This window comes from Staurois parvus, unplaced genomic scaffold (assembly GCF_062004578.1).
Source record: "Staurois parvus isolate SC_StPar_1 unplaced genomic scaffold, SC_StPar_1.0 ptg000155l, whole genome shotgun sequence".
NCBI lineage: Eukaryota > Metazoa > Chordata > Amphibia > Anura > Ranidae > Staurois > Staurois parvus.
Genome location: NW_028317951.1, coordinates 29,395,068 through 29,414,266, shown reverse-complemented (window position 1 = coordinate 29,414,266; position 19,199 = coordinate 29,395,068). Strand labels below are relative to the sequence as shown.

Below are 19,199 nucleotides of genomic sequence, written 5' to 3'. Positions count from 1 at the left end.
AAAAAAAAAACTGCTCCGTTCTTGATGCTGGCTCCCGCCGTCTGACAGCTGTGCTGGCCTAACAGTTCCTAAATACTGTGATCACGTCACAAGGGAATGGGGTCAACCCGCCCCTTGTGATGTCATCATGCACTGTGATTGGCCAAAGCATTCCACTTGACCTGTGGTCAGGTGCATTGCTTTGGCTAATCACGATGCACTGTCAGGGCACAGTGCATTGTGGGGCACGGCAGGCAAACTGCCTGCCGAACGCCCTTACCATTTGTGTGTTCACCGGACACACAAACGGCCAATGCTTGAGTCGAACTTATGTTTGACTCTAACATCTAACCCAAACCTATTCAGGTGCACATTAATATCAGGGGTGCTGATAAAGAAAAGGAAGTGATTTTAGTGAAGAACAAACTCCCCTCAATTGGTTTATAAACAAATCTGTTTATATTATACAGACAAGAAAATTTGGCAAAGGAAGCATGTAAAAATTTACATCAAGATCTATTTTATTGTAAATATTATTTTATTTCTTATTAATGTAGCACTACCCTTTTAGGAGTCGCTAAAGATTTGGGTCCACCTATTGTCCTGCATAACCAGGCAATATGATTTCCTTCCAGCCTTGCACTTCAGAGACAGTAAACAGTCTTTGAAATAGTTTTTTTGGATTTTATTAAGGGATTTAAGCTTGGATGGGGATGAGGGATACATGGGATTCCCAAGGAACTGTTGAACTGAGGACAACTTCTTAGGACTATGTAGAAGTGCTCGGAAGGGTTTTTTCTTCTTGGAGAACTATCCAGCCTCTTCTGGTACCACCTGAGACTCCAGATTAAATCTCTTCACCTAGCTGCCTAAGGGAATCCCTGGGCAAGAGGACCCAGAATCTACCTCAGCTCAGCAGTCCCAGATGGTAGTCTCAGGTTTCCCATCTTAATGCCCTTTCCTCTTGTCTGGCCCAGGGGCTGTGGGATTACTCACTAAGTCTCTCCTGCAAGTTTGTGGGTTGGTGTCTGCCTTCAGGCCTTATGCTGGGCTGGCTCCTTTCTCTGCTTCCCAGGCTGTCCTCTCTCAGGGGACGATGGGGCAGAGAGATCCTCCTTTCCAGCTCCTCCACCTGTGGGTAGGCACCTCTCCTGGACCCCCTCCCAGGCTCCACACTCCATCCTGCTCACTCCATCTTCCACCCAAACTCTCCTGCTACTGAGCAGACTCAGTCACTCTTAATGGCTGTCCTTATCCCATGCCAAGCCTCCTGCTTGGGGATTGGCCAAGATCCCTTGAGAATGCAGACCAGCTCCTCCTCACCTCTTCCCACTTAATTCTGGAGACTTCACAAAGTCTCTAGATCAGTGGGAGGTTTCAAGGAACTGATCTGCAGAACTCTAACTAAAAAATAATTAACTAGCTCCTCCTAACTTTCCTAAGAGGGTGCTACATTAAAAGAGAAGTATGGTCAAAGCTCTTTTGGCCATACTTCACGTGGGTCACAGGGGTGCACTTAGTTCTGCTCTCCCGTGAATCACAGGACTGCTGCAGATTCTGAAAAGATCCCAACTATAATGTCTGGATCCACAAATGCCTGGACCGGCAGATGCGCCAGCCACTTCTGCCCCCTCTTCTGCCCGGCATTCCAGTGAGTGCTATAGAGACAGAGCACAGAGTGGCGACTGACAGTCACTGCTCTGTACTTATAGCGGATCTGAAAACTGAGTGATCAGCGATCATGTGATCACTCAGTTCTTGGGCTTACAGCTGGCTGGGGGCAGCTTGCAGCATTGGATCAATGCTGCAGCAGGTAAGTATGTATTTTTATTCTTCTTTGTATTCCCACACTTCTCCTTTAAGGTGTGCTTTGCATTTTAAGACTTTCTGACAACTATTCTTCAACTATCTTTTAATTCTCAGGCAGTCGAGGCAGACTGTGAATTCAAAATGAGGAAACATAATAACATTTATGAGGTCCTTCTAGCGAAATGCAAGTCTGAACTAAGTAATTTGTCTTCATTATTACTATTATTATTTGTAGTAATAATAATAAGTTTGTTGTCATGCTATATTACATTAGTAAGATAGTAGAGAGGCGTTGCCAACCGTCAGTGGATTTACAGACAGTTTGTAAAAATCAGTGATTTTTACAACTGTCTGTAAATATCAGGGGCTGATTATTTGTCATGCTGTGTTGACTTTTGTAAGTGTAAATCAGTGAAATTACTTGTTAGGCCCTTTTCACACGGGTGGACCGTTTGTTCATTTTTCATCCATCTGTTGACAGATGAAAAACAGCAATGTATTTTTATGGACCAGGAGATGTGAGTGGATGTGAGCTGATGATCATCCATTTACCATCTGTTATGGCCTGTTTTGGTCTGTACAAGGGTACGTCCAGATCCATTGAAACGGGATAGAATGGATGTAAACTGGTGCCTTACATTTATATCAGTTCCGTTTATGTCTGTTTTTAGACAATCATTTTTTTTAATTAAAATCCTGTCACCTCTGATTGGTCTCTGCAACAACTAAGTAAAAACGTGCAAAAATGTATGTAAACTGAACTGAAATAAACAGAAGTGAAAACTGAAGTAAACTCATATAAACTGAACTGAAAACTGATGTAAAGTGAGCACGTTTTTCCTTTGAAAAAAAAAAAAACGTGACTGATCTGATAATGCCCGTGTGAAAGGGGCCTTATGGTATTGTCAGTTTTTTCCATATTGTGTATTGTGTTTATACTGTTTAAATGTTGATTGTCTTAGTTTTTAATGTTATTTTTCAGGTGTTCAGTAACAAATGTGCTCTGTCAGTAAAGTTTCCATGTTTTGTCAGGAAAAGATGCTGTAGGAGGTTGGCAACACTGTCGTAGATGCGTTGCCTTGCACGTAGATGTTTCCTATTTTCTAAACTGAAGTACAAAAGTTACATTTGCAGAACATTTTTAAGCTTAGCTCTATATTTTAATTAAACACTTGCCCTCTAGAGAATTTATCCCCCTTCCTGACCAGGCCAGTTTGTGCGATACAGCACTGTGTTACTTTAACTGACAATTGCACGGTCATGTAACGCCGTACATAAATTAAATTTGTCCTTTTTTTCCCCACAAACAGAGCTTCCTTTCAGTGGTATTTGATCACCTCTACGTTTTTCATTTTTTGCGCTATAAACAAAAAAAGACTGAAAATTTTGAAAATAAAACAACATTTTTGACTTTTTGCTATAAAACATATCCAATAAAAAATAATTTAAAGTAACATTTCTTCATAAATGTATGCCAGAATATATTTTGCTACATGTCTTTGCTAAAAAAAAAATATGAACAAGTGTATATTAATTGGCTTACATGAAAGGTATAGCATCTACAAATGGCGGTATATATACTGCAATTTTTAGTTATTTATTTTCTTATTTACTCTAGTAATGGTGGCGATCAGCAACTTATAGCGGGACTGCGGCGAGAAATCTGACACTAGGTGGAAACTAATTGCCACTGACATCTCCAGTGACACCAATACAGTGATCAGTGCTAATAAAAAGCAATGACAATGTACTAATGACACTGGGCAGGAAGGGGTTAACATCTGGGGCAATCAAGGGGTTAACTGTGTGTTAGGGAGTGTTTTTATTGTGTGCTGTGTTGTGTTATACTAAGTAGACCTGCTGCTTTCTATCTCTCTGCTGTGCAGAGTGATAGAAAGCAGCATGTTTATGCTGAAAAGAGAGAGATCTGTGTTGTTTACACACAGGTCTCTCCCCCCTCAGCTTTGCCAACAATCACTGAGACCCAGCCAAAAATCGCCATCCGGGACCCGGTGATTGACATCCTCAGGAGCCAATAGCAGTGTGGGTCCCCTACCCAGAACTGCAAAATCACGTATTTTACTGTTACAGGTTTTCAGGCAAGCAGTTAAATATTAACACAAGACTGACTTTGCTTCAATATGAAAATGTATGTTTTTTGGTGATATTAGGTTTATACCAAACATAACAAGTAAGCACCCCTTGAAGGACAACTATCATAGTGAAAAGCACCCAAATGTGATATTTTAGTCATTGGTGGAGCTTGGTCAATCCTTGCTTTTTTAATGTCTTGGATACTCCAACAACATCACCCTGCCATGATTCTTAACTGTTTAGTTGCCCACCTGGGAGTATATCTGCTCACCTGTTTGTGTTTCAGTGTCTCATGTTTTTCATCCTTTTTTCAGTCAAGGCACCTTTTAAAATTTTGCATGATCTCTAGGCACCCTTTAAAATTCTGGATAATCCATTCTAAAATGTAAAGAACTAACTGGATAGTTTTGCATAATACAGCAACATCCACACACATAGCATACCCAACATTGTAGGTGATTTATATTAACAAAGGAATATATCTTTGCACACTGGTACTTACTAGTATCCCAATGTTTCTCTCCATCACTCAGCTAGCATGACCCCAGTGCTGACAGAGATGGACAGGGGAGGGGCAAACAAGGATGCAGTGCAGGTACCCAATGTCCTCCTTACCAACCATTGACATCCTTGGTTGTTAGGATGGCAAAGGCTGGCCTGCACGGTGCCCAAGGCTGTAATGCTGCACAATGAAAACCTATGGTTTTACATAACAAAAAGGATGCTTGATCCACTCGCTGGTTTGCACACAATTTTTGAGCAATTTGAGGCAGTTTTTAGGCACTTTGCCAAGGCACCCCTGAAGAACCTAGCAGGCAACCCAGCATGCCAAGGCACCTTGGTTGAAAAAGGCTGCTCCATAGTATACAAATAATTAAAAATTCAGCAGGAAGAGTCTCTGAGAGACATAAAAAGTGTCATGTAGGTAAACTCTCTAACATCTAACAAAGGCTTTGCTCCAACATTCAAGCCCAACCTATAGTGAAGTAACTCAGTTACGGCTCCAAGGTCCTGTGTAGATGAGCAAATACACCATGTATTCGGCTTGTTTTTGAGTTGCTTCTCAGCAGCTGCAAATGCTAGCTGCCTGGTTGTTATAAGAATCCTCTGGCATTAATAGGCTCTGAATAATTAACCTACAATGCATAGGTAGTAACTGAAGTCAGAACTCCTGTTCTACATACTTGATCTTGGTCAGAGATGTAGGCTAGGTTCACACTTGCCTACATTCTGTGAGCTGGTTTCGGGTGCAGGAATCGCACCTGTTCCCGCATCCACAAACACCTGCAGCCAAATAGCGAGACGCACAGGGCTGCCATTCATTTTGAATGGCATCCCCAAGCATCTCAGCCTCCAGAATCTCAAGGTGAAAAAGACCATGCAGTTTCCCTGCAGCCATGCTTTTTAAAAAGGTGCATGCACCCTTTTCCTGCTGGAAACGTCGGCACAGCAGCCATTTGAATGGGCTGCAGTGCCTGAGTAAGCGTAAGTCACAAGGCCCCCATTAATGTGAACCCAGGCTTCTAACCCATACAGTATATGTCAGACAATCATGTTTATAGGTATCTCAAATTTTCAGAAAGTCAGCAGTGATAGCCTATATATTTACCTTGTTTGTTGTTTGTTTTCATTCATATCGTATGAACTGAATTATTTTATTTTCCTCAATATTTTTTTGGAAATAATATATTTATTATTTAAGAGAAGATTTGGAATGTATTTCTGTCTGTCCCTGAAACGCTCACTACATCTGCGATACAATATTTTAATCTACAATATTATTCTTCATTGCTTTCTTTCAGAATCAGCGGAGAAGTTACTTCGGCTGTGCCCAAACTGCCCCCGTATTGCACCTATGAATGACACACGCGTTGTGCATGCAGTTGATCTTGCACTTCATAAATTCAACAGTGGAAACAATACAAACTTTTATAACCTCCAAGAGATTGGCCGTGGGAGGATTCAGGTATTGCCTTTTAGGGTCCATGCACGCTAGGGGCAGGAAAAAATGCCAGAATCTCTGGCAGAAAAAAAACAGCAGAAAAATTTATCTTAAGCACTTGCCCTCCAGATTATTTACCCCCCTTCCTGACCGGGCCATTTTTACAGCTGCATTACTTTAACTGACAATTGCGTGGTCATGCAATGCTGCACCCAAATTAAATTTATGTCCTTTTTCCCTCAAATAGAGCTATCTTTCAGTGGTATTTGATCTCCTCTTATTTTTTGTGCTATAAAAAAAAAAAAGACCGCCAATTTTGAGAAACACTTTTGACTTTTTGCTTTTAAACATGTCCAGTAAAAAAATTTTAAAAATCTAATTTCGTCATAAAGTTAGGCCAAAATGTATTCTGCTACATGTCTTTGCTACAAAAAAATCCCAATAAATGTAGATTAATTGGTTTATGTGAAAGTTATAGCATTTACAAATGGCTGTATAGATACTGGAATTTTTTTTTTATAATATTAGTAATGGCGACAATCAGTGACTTATAGCAGGACTGCGGGACTTTGGCGGGCATTCTGACACTGGGGGGAGGGGGGACTGATTAACTGTCACTGACATCCCCAGTGACACCAATACAGCGATCTGTGCTAATAAAAATCACTGACACTGTACTAATGACACTGAACAGGAAGGGGTTAACATCTGGGGAGATCAAAGGGTTAACTGTGTGCTGTTTTACTGTGTGCTGTGTGTGTGCTTTACACTGTAAGCACACTGCTTTGTATGGCTCTGCTATGCAGAGCCATACAAAGTAGTGTGCAGGAGCTGACAAGGGAGAGATCTATATTGTTTACATACAGGTCTCTTTTTTTTTCAAATTTTTTGCACACTTTTTGTTTATAGCGCAAAAAGTAAAGCACCCAGTGGCGATTAAATACCACCAAAAGAAAGCTCTATTTGTGAGAAAAAAAATATTCATATGGGTATAATCTTGCATGACTGCGCAATTGTCAATCAAAATGCGACAGTCCTCAAAGCTGAAAATTGGCCTGGTAAGGAAGGGGGTATAAGTTCCCGGTAGGCAAGCGGTTAAATGCCACCAAAAGAAAGCTCTGTTTATCTAAAAAAAAAAGATAAAAATGTAGTTTGTGTACAGTGTTGCATGACCGTGCAATTGTCATTCAAAGTATGAGAACGCTGAAAGCAGATAATTGGTCTGGGCAGAAATGGGGTAAAAGTCCTGGTAGGCAAGTAGTTAATGCTAGTGACAAACTGCACAGACAGTATACAGTATATCATTTTGATTTTGCACAGTTCCACTTTAAATAAATATAATTTTAAAAATGCTAGGAAGGGCCCAGAAACACCCAATTTACTAGGAACACTTGACATGTTATTATGCAAATATCTACAACTATCTATAGATTGATTTTAATGAAGAACAAACATTTGTATTCACAGCAAGGCATAAGCGATACAACCATTGTTGAGTTTATTGCAGCAGCAACTAACTGCACTAAAGAAGATGCAGCAGCTGGTTTGAATGAGTGCGTGAAAGAACATGGTCCAAAGGCTGTAAGTATCATGAAAAATAAGTAGAGATGCCATTTAATCTAACTGTTGTAGAATTATTTCGGATGCAGATATGTGCATGAAAAAACAAATTCCTTTTGATTCAGATTCATTCATTAAGGTAATAATTTTGTTTCGTCATATTTTTTATGTTAGAATATGTTCAGAACTCTTTCAAACATTCAAATTTGTTTTTGAATATTTTGATTCGTTTCATCTATTTGGATTCTTTTTGAATATTTGGATTCATTTTGTATGTTTCGGAACATTGCTTATATTTGCTTTAATGTATTAATTTGGTATTTCAGGAGATTACTTAAAGAGGAGCTCCAGTCTCCTCCCAAAAAATTAACAGTCAGCAGCTACAAATACTGACACTTACTGTACCTGTCCAGGGATCCAGGACACTTACCTGTTCAGGGATACAGTGATGTACTCACCCGTGCCAATGCTTCAATCCGTTTTGGGTGCAGGCACCTGTATCTTAGGTAAGGCAAACCAGTATTGAAGCCCTTTGGCTTCACATCCTGTTTCCTACTGCGCATGCATGAACTGCGCTGCACTTTGTAAATGGTCTCGTAATCTTCTGGGACCTGTGTGTGTTTCAGAAGGCTGCAGGGGAAAGGAGGGGGGCCAAACTTGATCACAAATCCTAGCAGTGATCTGACCTGAAAGTGGAAGCAAGTACCTGTCAAAATCAAATCCCCCCAAAAAAGTGCCAAATGTGACAGTAAAGGGGGGAGGATGCAAACAAGCGAAACTTCCCCTTTTCTGAGAAGTTCCACTTTAAGCACTCGGAGTCATCCCTGCTAGTCCAACCCACAAAGAGAAATGGAATGAGTTGATTTTTTTAATCATGAAAAATGTTAATGCAAAATAAAAATGAAATGGACTCGAAAGAACAAATGGAACTAAATTAATTTTGGATTCATTCATTATGTTATGATTCAGAGATTCTCAGGGAGCTACCTCCATCCAACCCAAACACAATAAGTAGGGATCATCATCATATTTCACTTTTATACCTTACTGTATTTATTGTTAATGCAAAATAAAAACAAAACAAAATGGATCCGAAAGACTGAATGGAATGAGATTTATTTTGGATTCATTTGTTATGTTGTTACATCATTTCAGATGCTTTAAACATTAACAAAAGGTCCAAACTATCACATCATGTCATCCGAATAAAACAAATGAATATGAATGAATTTGTTGTTTCACTATAATTTATTTTGGATTCATTGAAATTTGTTACTATTGTAACCCGGAGATTCTTATACAACCGAATCTCCAAATAAGGAACATTGCATCCAAATTTTGATAATGAAACAAATTGCACGCATCTGTTTTGGAGTTCGAAGCACAAAATCTGCACTAATGCCTCTCAGAAATGTTTAAGACACCACTAATATTAATCAAACTTGAATAGTTTTCAACATTCTCTTCCATTTTCCAGGTTTCATAGCAATCAATATGACTAAGCTAACAGAATAGATGATTGGCCAAATTATCATACAAGAAGTAACTATAACTTACAGTTTAATGAACAAGAGTATATTTTCAAGTAATAATGCAGAACAGGTTCAGAATGGCAAAAAAATGCATACACTGCAGAATAATGAAAAACAGGCTATGAAAGCTGCACCAGCCTGGACTCTTCACTGTCTCTGTGAGCTCAGAAGGGGTAAAACGTGCTAGCATTTGGTCTACAATGACAGAGTCAAGCTAAAAATCACTACTTCAGTAAAACAATACAGAACACAAACACCTGCTTGGTTTTATTCCCATAAACAGCATCTTTCTCAGTGAAGTGTAGGGTAGTTCTGGTAACACAGGCAAACAGCTGGAGGGATTCCAGGCCTGAGGACACAAGGAACCACCCCAATGCAATTGCATTATTCTGATATTAGTTATGGAGGTCCTCCCACAGTAGTAGGGTCTTCTGGGGGAAGCTTAATACTTATCCAGGTACCCACATACTGGTTCTGACAGTGAAGGGCCCCAGATCACTTGCCCAGCTACCTCTGTCCTATCTGGTTTGGCTTCTCTGAGGGAGGAAAGCAGAGGGATTAATACTCCTGGCAATTACCAGGAAGCCACTGAGTTCTGGGAAATGGAGTTACAGGGGCCCAAGTCTGCATTTGAGCATGGTGTGTAGATGGGCACTCCTCAACAGTAATTCCTAAAGCTGAAATCTGGGATAAGCAGATATTGTCCTTATAAAAGTGTCATGTGTATTCTTGAATTATGTCATGCTTTCTATATTTCTTCCAGAGCCATGCAGTAATCCAACATTAGACTTTGCCTTGGTGTAGAAGCTTCCTAAAATGAAAAAGCAGTCACTGCTGTTCTTATGACTTGTGCAAGTTGACTGGTCTTGTAGTTTTCGGCAGGCAGTCTGTAAAGGGTGGTCCTGCAAGGTTCCTTTCAAAGTTTTGCCCTCTGCACAGGCTATGTATAGCACAATAATGATGTCACAAGGTAATAACTGGGTTTCAAAGGCATTTGTTGCCCACAACCTAGATTTATATCATTTGAGTCTATTAAGCCCTATATTTAAATTAACGTTTTTGTACCTTCAGTTCAGCTTTAAAAAAAACAATGTCCCCCAGGCAGTTGGAACACTTTTGCACATCAGAACACAAGATAATAGTAAACCAGGTATGAATATTTTTGTGTATTAAACTGGCATTCATTTTGTTGTGTTTGCATTGTGCTTTATTTTGACAGCACTATGCCACTTGTTTCGGGGAATTGGTGAAACTCCCTGGAGCAGCTGATGAAGATGTTACTGTGAAATGTACAATTCATGAAGCCAAGGTAATAGAAATAGCAACTAAAAAAGTAAAAAGATAAATTACATAAATATGTTTTAGGAACTAGCACACTACAAAGCCAAACTCCTGGCAGAATTTGTTATTTTGATTTGAATAGTGCAGGGAAGTATTAGAGAGCATATACTAGGTTTTTAGAGCCCTTTGAGTCCCTATTGGAGAGGACGGGACTGGATGAAAAAAAATCTCTCCAACATAGGAATAGACAAAGACAAAAACACATTTCAAAGTTCTTGTAATGTTTTATTACTGTTCATACCTTCCTGTCCTGGTGAAGACTGCTCACGCTCTTCTCTACTCAAAAATCTAAAAAATAAATGTTAGGGGTTAGGTTTAAATTCCAGACTTTTGTCTGTTTATTTATCATAAGTGTTTCTGTATAAAGCTGCATTGGGGTTGATTTACTGAAGGAACATAGACTGTGAACTTTGCAAGTGCAGTTGCACTCTTTTATCTTAGTAAATGATTGTATTTTGTATAGCTTGCTAGTCATATGCACATAGTATGTAGTCCCCACTTTTCATTATTGTAAATAGAGATGAGCGAATCGAACATGGTGAAGTGGAATTCGTTTCGAAGATCAGGAAAAATTCGATTCGCGCCGAATCCGAAAATTAGCAAACTTCGGATGCACGAATCGAATTTTCCCAAAAATGGCGGCGACATGTGTGGCGACGGAGCAGGGATCTCTGGGAAGGCGCGCAGACAAGGCGCGCTGACCCATAATGCATTCATTCATGACATGTGATCGCATTAGCCAATCAGCAGCCAGCCAGCCAGCACTGTGTAATGGTGGAGCTATAAATTGCGGCCATCTTACAATTCTCCATTAGCCTCCGGTCATTCAAGAGAGACAGACCTCTGTGTATTAGGGACAGAGTTAGGGCCACAGAGACTTTAGGGCCACAGAATCGTTACTTAGGGACACAGAATCGTTACTTAGGGACACAGAATCGTTACTCAGGGACACAGAATTGTTACTCAGGGACACAGAATTGTTACTCAGGGACAGACACAGAATTGTTACTCAGGGACACAGAATTGTTACTGAGGGACACAGAATCGTTACTCAGGGACACAGAATTGTTACTCAGGGACACAGAATCGTTACTCAGGGACACAGAATTGTTACTCAGGGACACAGAATTGTTACTCAGGGACAGACACAGAATTGTTACTCAGGGACACAGAATTGTTACTCACGGACACAGAATTGTTACTGAGGGACACAGAATCGTTACTCAGGGACACAGAATTGTTACTCAGGGACACAGAATTGTTACTCAGGGACAGACACAGAATTGTTACTCAGGGACACAGAATTGTTACTCAGGGACACAGAATTGTTACTGAGGGACACAGAATTGTTACTCAGGGACACAGAATTGTTACTCAGGGACACAGAATTGTTACTGAGGGACACAGAATCGTTACTCAGGGACACAGAATCGTTACTCAGGGACACAGAATTGTTACTCAGGGACACAGAATTGTTACTGAGGGACACAGAATCGTTACTCAGGGACACAGAATCGTTACTGAGGGACACAGAATCGTTACTCAGGGACACAGAATCGTTACTCAGGGACACAGAATTGTTACTCAGGGACACAGAATTGTAACTCAGGGACACAGAATCGTTACTCAGGGACACAGAATTGTTACTCAGGGACACAGAATCGTTACTCAGGGACACAGAATTGTTACTCAGGGACACAGAATCGTTACTCAGGGACACAGAATCGTTACTGAGGGACACAGAATCGTTACTCAGGGACACAGAATCGTTACTCAGGGACACAGAATCGTTACTCAGGGACACAGAATCGTTACTGAGGGACACAGAATCGTTACTCAGGGACACAGAATCGTTACTCAGGGACACAGAATCGTTACTCAGGGACACAGAATCGTTACTGAGGGACACAGAATTGTTACTCAGGGACACAGAATCGTTACTCAGGGACACAGAATCGTTACTCAGGGACACAGAATTGTTACTCAGGGACACAGAATGGTTACTCAGGGACACAGAATCGTTACTCAGGGACACAGAATCGTTGAATTAAAGAGTATGTCAGACAACACGCAGAGGAGTGGCAGAGGAGGCAATGTTTCAGGAGCGAGCAGACGTGGCAGCAGAGGAAGGGGTCGAGGCAGCACTAGTCGCAGCCAGAGGCCAGTGCTCCCGGTGTCATCCAGCGGTCGTGTCTCCACAGACAACCCTGCCGTCATCAATTGGTTGGCTCGGTCGTCTTCCTCTTCCCAGGTCACCTCTGACACCTACAGCCAACGGTCGGTGGGTACGTCAGACACAACCGTTAGTTGGCATGGCCCGGGAGCAAGCCCACTCAAATCACGTGTCCTCTACCTGCCCCTGTCCTTTGGTGTTCCCTCACCAAGCGAAGTATCGCATGCTGTGGGCTCAGCCCCACTGTACAGTGAGGAAGAGCTAACAGAGGGCGGTCAGGAACGGGGGGAGACATCCGCCTCTTCAGCAGCCAGGCGAAGAAGTACTGGCGAGGAGAGTGGCTCGGTAGCCGGTCTAGAGACAGGTCTGTCTCCTGACCCACACGCAGCCGAGGGGGCTAGTAGTGAGGCGGAGACCCTAATTGATGATGATGAGGCTGATCGCACTTGGCAGCCTCGTCGTCATCAGGCTATTGCTTCCGCATCATCAGGAGAAGAGGGTGCCAGCTTGGCAGCGAGCAAAACAGTCGGTGGGTTGCCCAGGAGGCAGCAGGGTCGCAGCAGTGTCAGTGGAGGCAAACGGCCACGGAGTAGAGCACCATCTGCACTGCAGCCTACCACCACGGCCAGTAGTGGTGCCGGTGTGCACGGAGGAAGTAGCAGTCAGCCAGTGAGGAGTAGCGGGGGCAAAGTTTCCTACTCGGCGGTGTGGCAATTTTTCGTCAAGCCGCCCGAGGAAGTAAACGTAGCCGTATGTCGACTATGTGGCCAGAAAGTCAAGCGTGGCCAGGGGGCCCATGTTGGGACTACAGCGTTGCGTCAGCATATGCAGCGTCGCCATTCGGTGGCCTGGGAAAACCGTGATAAAGATACGGCGGTTCTGCCTGCCCCAGCCCCCGCTCCATCACCCGCTCCGTTACTTGCTCCGTCACCCGACGTCAATCGCCCTCTATCAGCCAGTCAAGGCTCCAACACCTCTGCTGAGGGGAGTTGTCGCTCGTTGGCATCTTCCGCTCGTTCAGATGCTCCTTCTCCTGCTTCTCCTCTTCACGGATTCCGTCAGCAGTCTTTCTTGGAATCCGTTTCCAAGAGACAACAGTTTGCGAGCACGCACCCGACGGTGCAGAAGCTGAACGTCCTCCTGTCCAAGTTGCTGGTGCTGCAGTCCCTCCCTTTCCAAGTGGTGGACTCAGCACCTTTCCGAGAAATGATGGCTTGTGCCGCGCCGCGGTGGAGAGTGCCAAGCCGGCATTTCTTTGCCAAAAAGGCAGTGCCAGCCCTGCATTCACATGTAGAAGAGATGGTGGGCCAGTCTTTGAGCATGTCGGTCTCTGCCAAAGTGCACGGCAGCGCCGACGTGTGGAGCTGTAACTACGGTCAGGGACAGTACATGTCATTTACGGCCCACTGGGTGAACGTGGTGCCGGCACAGCCGCACCAGCAACTTGGACAGGTCACGCCGCTTTTGCCTCCACGTTTGCACGTCCTTGGTCCAGCAAAGATGTCCGCCTCTACCACCTCTTCTTCCGCCGTGTCCTCAGCCGCCACCCCCGTGCCAAGTCCCATTACCCGACCGGCATATCACATGTGCAGGGCGCAACAGTGTCACGCTGTGCTGCACCTGGTATGCCTTGGCGAACGTAGTCACACAGGGGAGGAACTTCTGAGTGTAATGAACAGAGAAATCGACAGATGGCTGTCTCCGCGCAAACTGAAAATCGGAACCATGTTGACCGACAACGGAAAGAACATGGTGTCTGCTCTGCGTCAAGGAAGGTTGTGCCATGCGCCATGCATGGCTCACGTGTTCAATCTGGTTGTCAAGTGGTTCCTAAAATCCACCATCCCACTGCAAGACATCCTTAAAATGTCACGTAAACTTTGCATGCATTTCAGCCATTCCTACACCGCAAAGCACACCCTCCTTGAGCTGCAGCGGCAGAACGGAATTCCACAGCATCGCCTGATCTGCGACGTTGCAACAAGGTGGAATTCAACCCTACATATGTTAGACCGCCTTTACGAACAGCGAAAGGCCATCACCGATTTCCTGATGTTACAAGCGGATAAAGGTACTCCCCTGTGTAACTTAGATGTCAGCCATTGGCAGCTCATGCGTGACACCTGCCGCTTGCTCAGGCCCTTTGAGGAGGCCACGCTATTCGTGAGTCGGCAGGACTATGGGATGAACGACGTCATTCCTCTGTTGCACGTCCTGGAACAAATGCTGTTAACAATGGCTGGTCAGGGTGCGGTAGACGTGGCGCACAGATCTCAACGCCACATGACCCCTGTGGGGGCAGGACAGGAAGAAGAGGAGGAGGTAGAGGAGGACATTGGTGCTCAGGAATTATTGAGTGAAATGGGTGGTTTTTCCACTCAGCGGACAGGAGTGGAGGAGCAGGAGCATCTGGTAGAGGAGGAGGAGGAGACAGAGGACCCAGACGCACCGTGGCAGTATGCTGTGGAGATGGAGGCAGGGAGTCCCTCGCATTCCTTGGCACAAATGGCCCATAGCATGCTCGGTTGCTTGCGTAGCGACAGCCGAATAATAACCATCAGACAGAGGGATGACTTTTGGCTGTCCACCTTGTTGGACCCTCGCTACCGTTCAAAAATGGTGGCCTTTTTCACACCTGCTGAGAGGGAGGCCAAAATAACGTACTATAAAAACCACCTATGTAGTCAGTTGGTCTCTGCCTTTCTGCGCCAACGTCCATCCTCAGACACTGTGGGCCCTGTGCGCTCGCGTTCCGCTGCCATGGCAGCAGGGGAGGGGTGGGGTGGTAGGAGCAGTGGCAGCTCCACCAGCAGCGGCTGCCTCAGTCTGCAGTCGATGATGAGTAGCTTTCTTCACCAGCGCAGTGAGGAAACTACTAACCAGCCGCAGCAGCAGCAGCATCAGGTGGACCTGAAGCAGGACCTCAAACAACAGGCTTGGGCCTACTTGGACAGCACCCTGCCAACCGAGGTAGACAATCCCCTTGACTACTGGGCAACGAAACTTGACCTTTGGCCCCAACTAGCTGAATTTGCCCTTGAAAGGCTGTCATGCCCGGCCAGTAGCGTGGCATCGGAGCGCGTGTTTAGTGCGGCAGGAGGTATTGTAACTCCGCGGAGGACACGACTGTCCACCCAAAGTGTGAAGAGACTCACGTTTGTGAAAATGAATCAGGCGTGGATTAGTCTGGATTTCAAACCACCAGTTCCTGACACAACTGACTAAATCCGCCATGAATCATGCCCCAAACATGTTATTATTTTTAACATAGGCCTCTGTATGGCCTTCAATTTAAGCTGCTTACGCTTCGCCACTCTGCCATGGGCCCCTGTACCGCCTCCTCTTGCTGCTGCCAGGTCCAGAGTGTGTCATGGGTCCCTGTACGGCCTCCCATTGCTGCTGTCTCCATCGCCACACTCTGCCATGTGCCACTTTCAGGTCTCCTCACACTGCTGGTGGGTTCCATTTTGTCATAGGGTGCTGGCAGATTACGGGCCTCCCATTGCTGCTGCCAGGCCCGTAATCTGCCATGGGCCCCCGTACCGACTCCTCATGCTGCTGCCAGGCCCGTAATCTGTCATGGGCCCCTGTACCGCCTCCTCATGCTGCTGCCAGGTCCAGAGTGTGTCATGGGTCCCTGTACGGCCTCCCATTGCTGCTGTCTCCATCGCCACACTCTGCCATGTGCCACTTTCAGGTCTCCCCACACTGCTGGTGGGTTCCATTTTGTCATAGGGTGCTGGCAGATTACGGGCCTCCCATTGCTGCTGCCAGGCCCGTAATCTGCCATGGGCCCCCGTACCGACTCCTCATGTTGCTGCCAGGCCCGTAATCTGTCATGGGCCCCTGTACCGCCTCCTCATGCTGCTGCCAGGTCCAGAGTGTGTCATGGGTCCCTGTACGGCCTCCCATTGCTGCTGTCTCCATCGCCACACTCTGCCATGTGCCACTTTCAGGTCTCCTCACACTGCTGGTGGGTTCCATTTTGTCATAGGGTGCTGGCAGATTACGGGCCTCCCATTGCTGCTGCCAGGCCCGTAATCTGCCATGGGCCCCCGTACCGACTCCTCATGCTGCTGCCAGGCCCGTAATCTGTCATGGGCCCCTGTACCGCCTCCTCATGCTGCTGCCAGGTCCAGAGTGTGTCATGGGTCCCTGTACGGCCTCCCATTGCTGCTGTCTCCATCGCCACACTCTGCCATGTGCCACTTTCAGGTCTCCTCACACTGCTGGTGGGTTCCATTTTGTCATAGGGTGCTGGCAGATTACGGGCCTCCCATTGCTGCTGCCAGGCCCGTAATCTGTCATGGGCCCCTGTACCGCCTCCTCATGCTGCTGCCAGGTCCAGAGTGTGTCATGGGTCCCTGTACGGCCTCCCATTGCTGCTGTCTCCATCGCCACACTCTGCCATGTGCCACTTTCAGGTCTCCTCACACTGCTGGTGGGTTCCATTTTGTCATAGGGTGCTGGCAGATTACGGGCCTCCCATTGCTGCTGCCAGGCCCGTAATCTGCCATGGGCCCCCGTACCGACTCCTCATGCTGCTGCCAGGCCCGTAATCTGTCATGGGCCCCTGTACCGCCTCCTCATGCTGCTGCCAGGTCCAGAGTGTGTCATGGGTCCCTGTACGGCCTCCCATTGCTGCTGTCTCCATCGCCACACTCTGCCATGTGCCACTTTCAGGTCTCCTCACACTGCTGGTGGGTTCCATTTTGTCATAGGGTGCTGGCAGATTACGGGCCTCCCATTGCTGCTGCCAGGCCCGTAATCTGCCATGGGCCCCCGTACCGACTCCTCATGCTGCTGCCAGGCCCGTAATCTGTCATGGGCCCCTGTACCGCCTCCTCATGCTGCTGCCAGGTCCAGAGTGTGTCATGGGTCCCTGTACGGCCTCCCATTGCTGCTGCCAGGCCCGTAATCTGCCATGGGCCTCCGTACCGACTCCTCATGCTGCTGCCAGGCCCGTAATCTGTCATGGGCCCCTGTACCGCCTCCTCATGCTGCTGCCAGGTCCAGAGTGTGTCATGGGTCCCTGTACGGCCTCCCATTGCTGCTGTCTCCATCGCCACACTCTGCCATGTGCCACTTTCAGGTCTCCTCACACTGCTGGTGGGTTCCATTTTGTCATAGGGTGCTGTATGGCCTCCCATTGCTGCTGCCAGGCCCGTAATCTGCCATGGGCCCCCGTACCGACTCCTCATGCTGCTGCCAGGCCCGTAATCTGTCATGGGCCCCTGTACCGCCTCCTCATGCTGCTGCCAGGTCCAGAGTGTGTCATGGGTCCCTGTACGGCCTCCCATTGCTGCTGTCTCCATCGCCACACTCTGCCATGTGCCACTTTCAGGTCTCCTCACACTGCTGGTGGGTTCCATTTTGTCATAGGGTGCTGGCAGATTACGGGCCTCCCATTGCTGCTGCCAGGCCCGTAATCTGCCATGGGCCCCCGTACCGACTCCTCATGCTGCTGCCAGGCCCGTAATCTGTCATGGGCCCCTGTACCGCCTCCTCATGCTGCTGCCAGGTCCAGAGTGTGTCATGGGTCCCTGTACGGCCTCCCATTGCTGCTGTCTCCATCGCCACACTCTGCCATGTGCCACTTTCAGGTCTCCTCACACTGCTGGTGTGTTCCATTTTGTCATAGGGTGCTGTATGGCCTCCCATTGCTGCTGCCTCCACCGCCACACTGTGGCTCCACACTCTGGTTTTGGCCCCGTGACTGCCCAAATGAGTGAAGTGTGCGGTGATTCTAAGATCGACGGCACTCATCTGCATGTCATACTGACTGACAGTATTATTTCTCTTCCCCAGCAGACTCCAAGGGCATTAAAATTAAAGGTACAGTGTTCTGCACTAATATAAAGGCTCTCTGAAGCCTAGAAACACCCTTTTTATAAGTTAAATTCGCAGCGAATATATTCGACTCGAAACAAATTTATTCCGCGAATTCGCCGAATCAGCCGAATCGAATTTTTGAATAATTCGCTCATCTCTAATTGTAAACTCCACAGCCAGAACCCCCTTTCGGTGTTATTTTAGCAAACCAAACTATGTTCTTCTACAGAAAGGCTGCCAAACTGGTGACCCATGGGACTTTCTCCCAGCTACATAGTAAACACAGCACAGAATTCATATGAGGTGCCCTGTGCGGAAATGCTCTCTGCATTCCAGCATTCCTGTTACAGTATGTGGGGCAGAGTAATACCCTGCCCTTAAGGCATTGTATATAAGTAATCAGGGAGGGAGAAAGCAGCATGGGAACCATGGAACATCAATTAAGGGGTTTATTTTTGCCCCCCATGAACAACAATGAAGGGGGTGGGTGCTGTCAATGACACCAAGGGAGGGTTATTATTGCTTTCACAGTCACTAATACCAAGATTAGTCATTTATTCCTGACTCTGCCATTGGCACCACATGGGAAGGATGTGTTATTTTTGCTGATACCAATGAAGAGGGGGTTGGTTTTGCTATCACTGACACCAATGCTGAGGATTTTTGTTACTGCCACTCACACCAGTGCTGAGCGATATCAGATTTTCCCTCAATCTCCATATAGCCCCATGCAACTGTATTAGAAAGCACTACTAGAAGAGAACTAACATATTTGATTTAGTAACAGGTTTAATTTTAGTTGCCCATACTTTCCTATTTCCAGAGGATAACATAGCACTGTTTATTCTATAAAATAACTTTTTTAAAATTAAAACCAGGAAGGCTTGGATCGTGGAGTTTCATAGGTCACTATGCAGTTTAAAGTGTTAAGCTGCAT

At 45.8% G+C, this 19,199-nt stretch overlaps 1 protein-coding gene across 1 annotated transcript in view; it reads left to right on the top strand.

Moving 5' to 3' along the window:
• Positions 1 to 19,199, top strand: part of AHSG (alpha 2-HS glycoprotein) — a 28,468-nt gene that overhangs the window by 6,654 nt on the left and 2,615 nt on the right. Inside the window, exons 3-6 of the mRNA XM_089675598.1 lie at positions 1,903 to 1,987; positions 5,685 to 5,848; positions 7,292 to 7,405; positions 10,136 to 10,225. Coding sequence (XP_089531724.1) covers positions 1,903 to 1,987; positions 5,685 to 5,848; positions 7,292 to 7,405; positions 10,136 to 10,225 — 453 coding nt within the window. The remainder of the gene's footprint in view (positions 1 to 1,902; positions 1,988 to 5,684; positions 5,849 to 7,291; positions 7,406 to 10,135; positions 10,226 to 19,199) is intronic.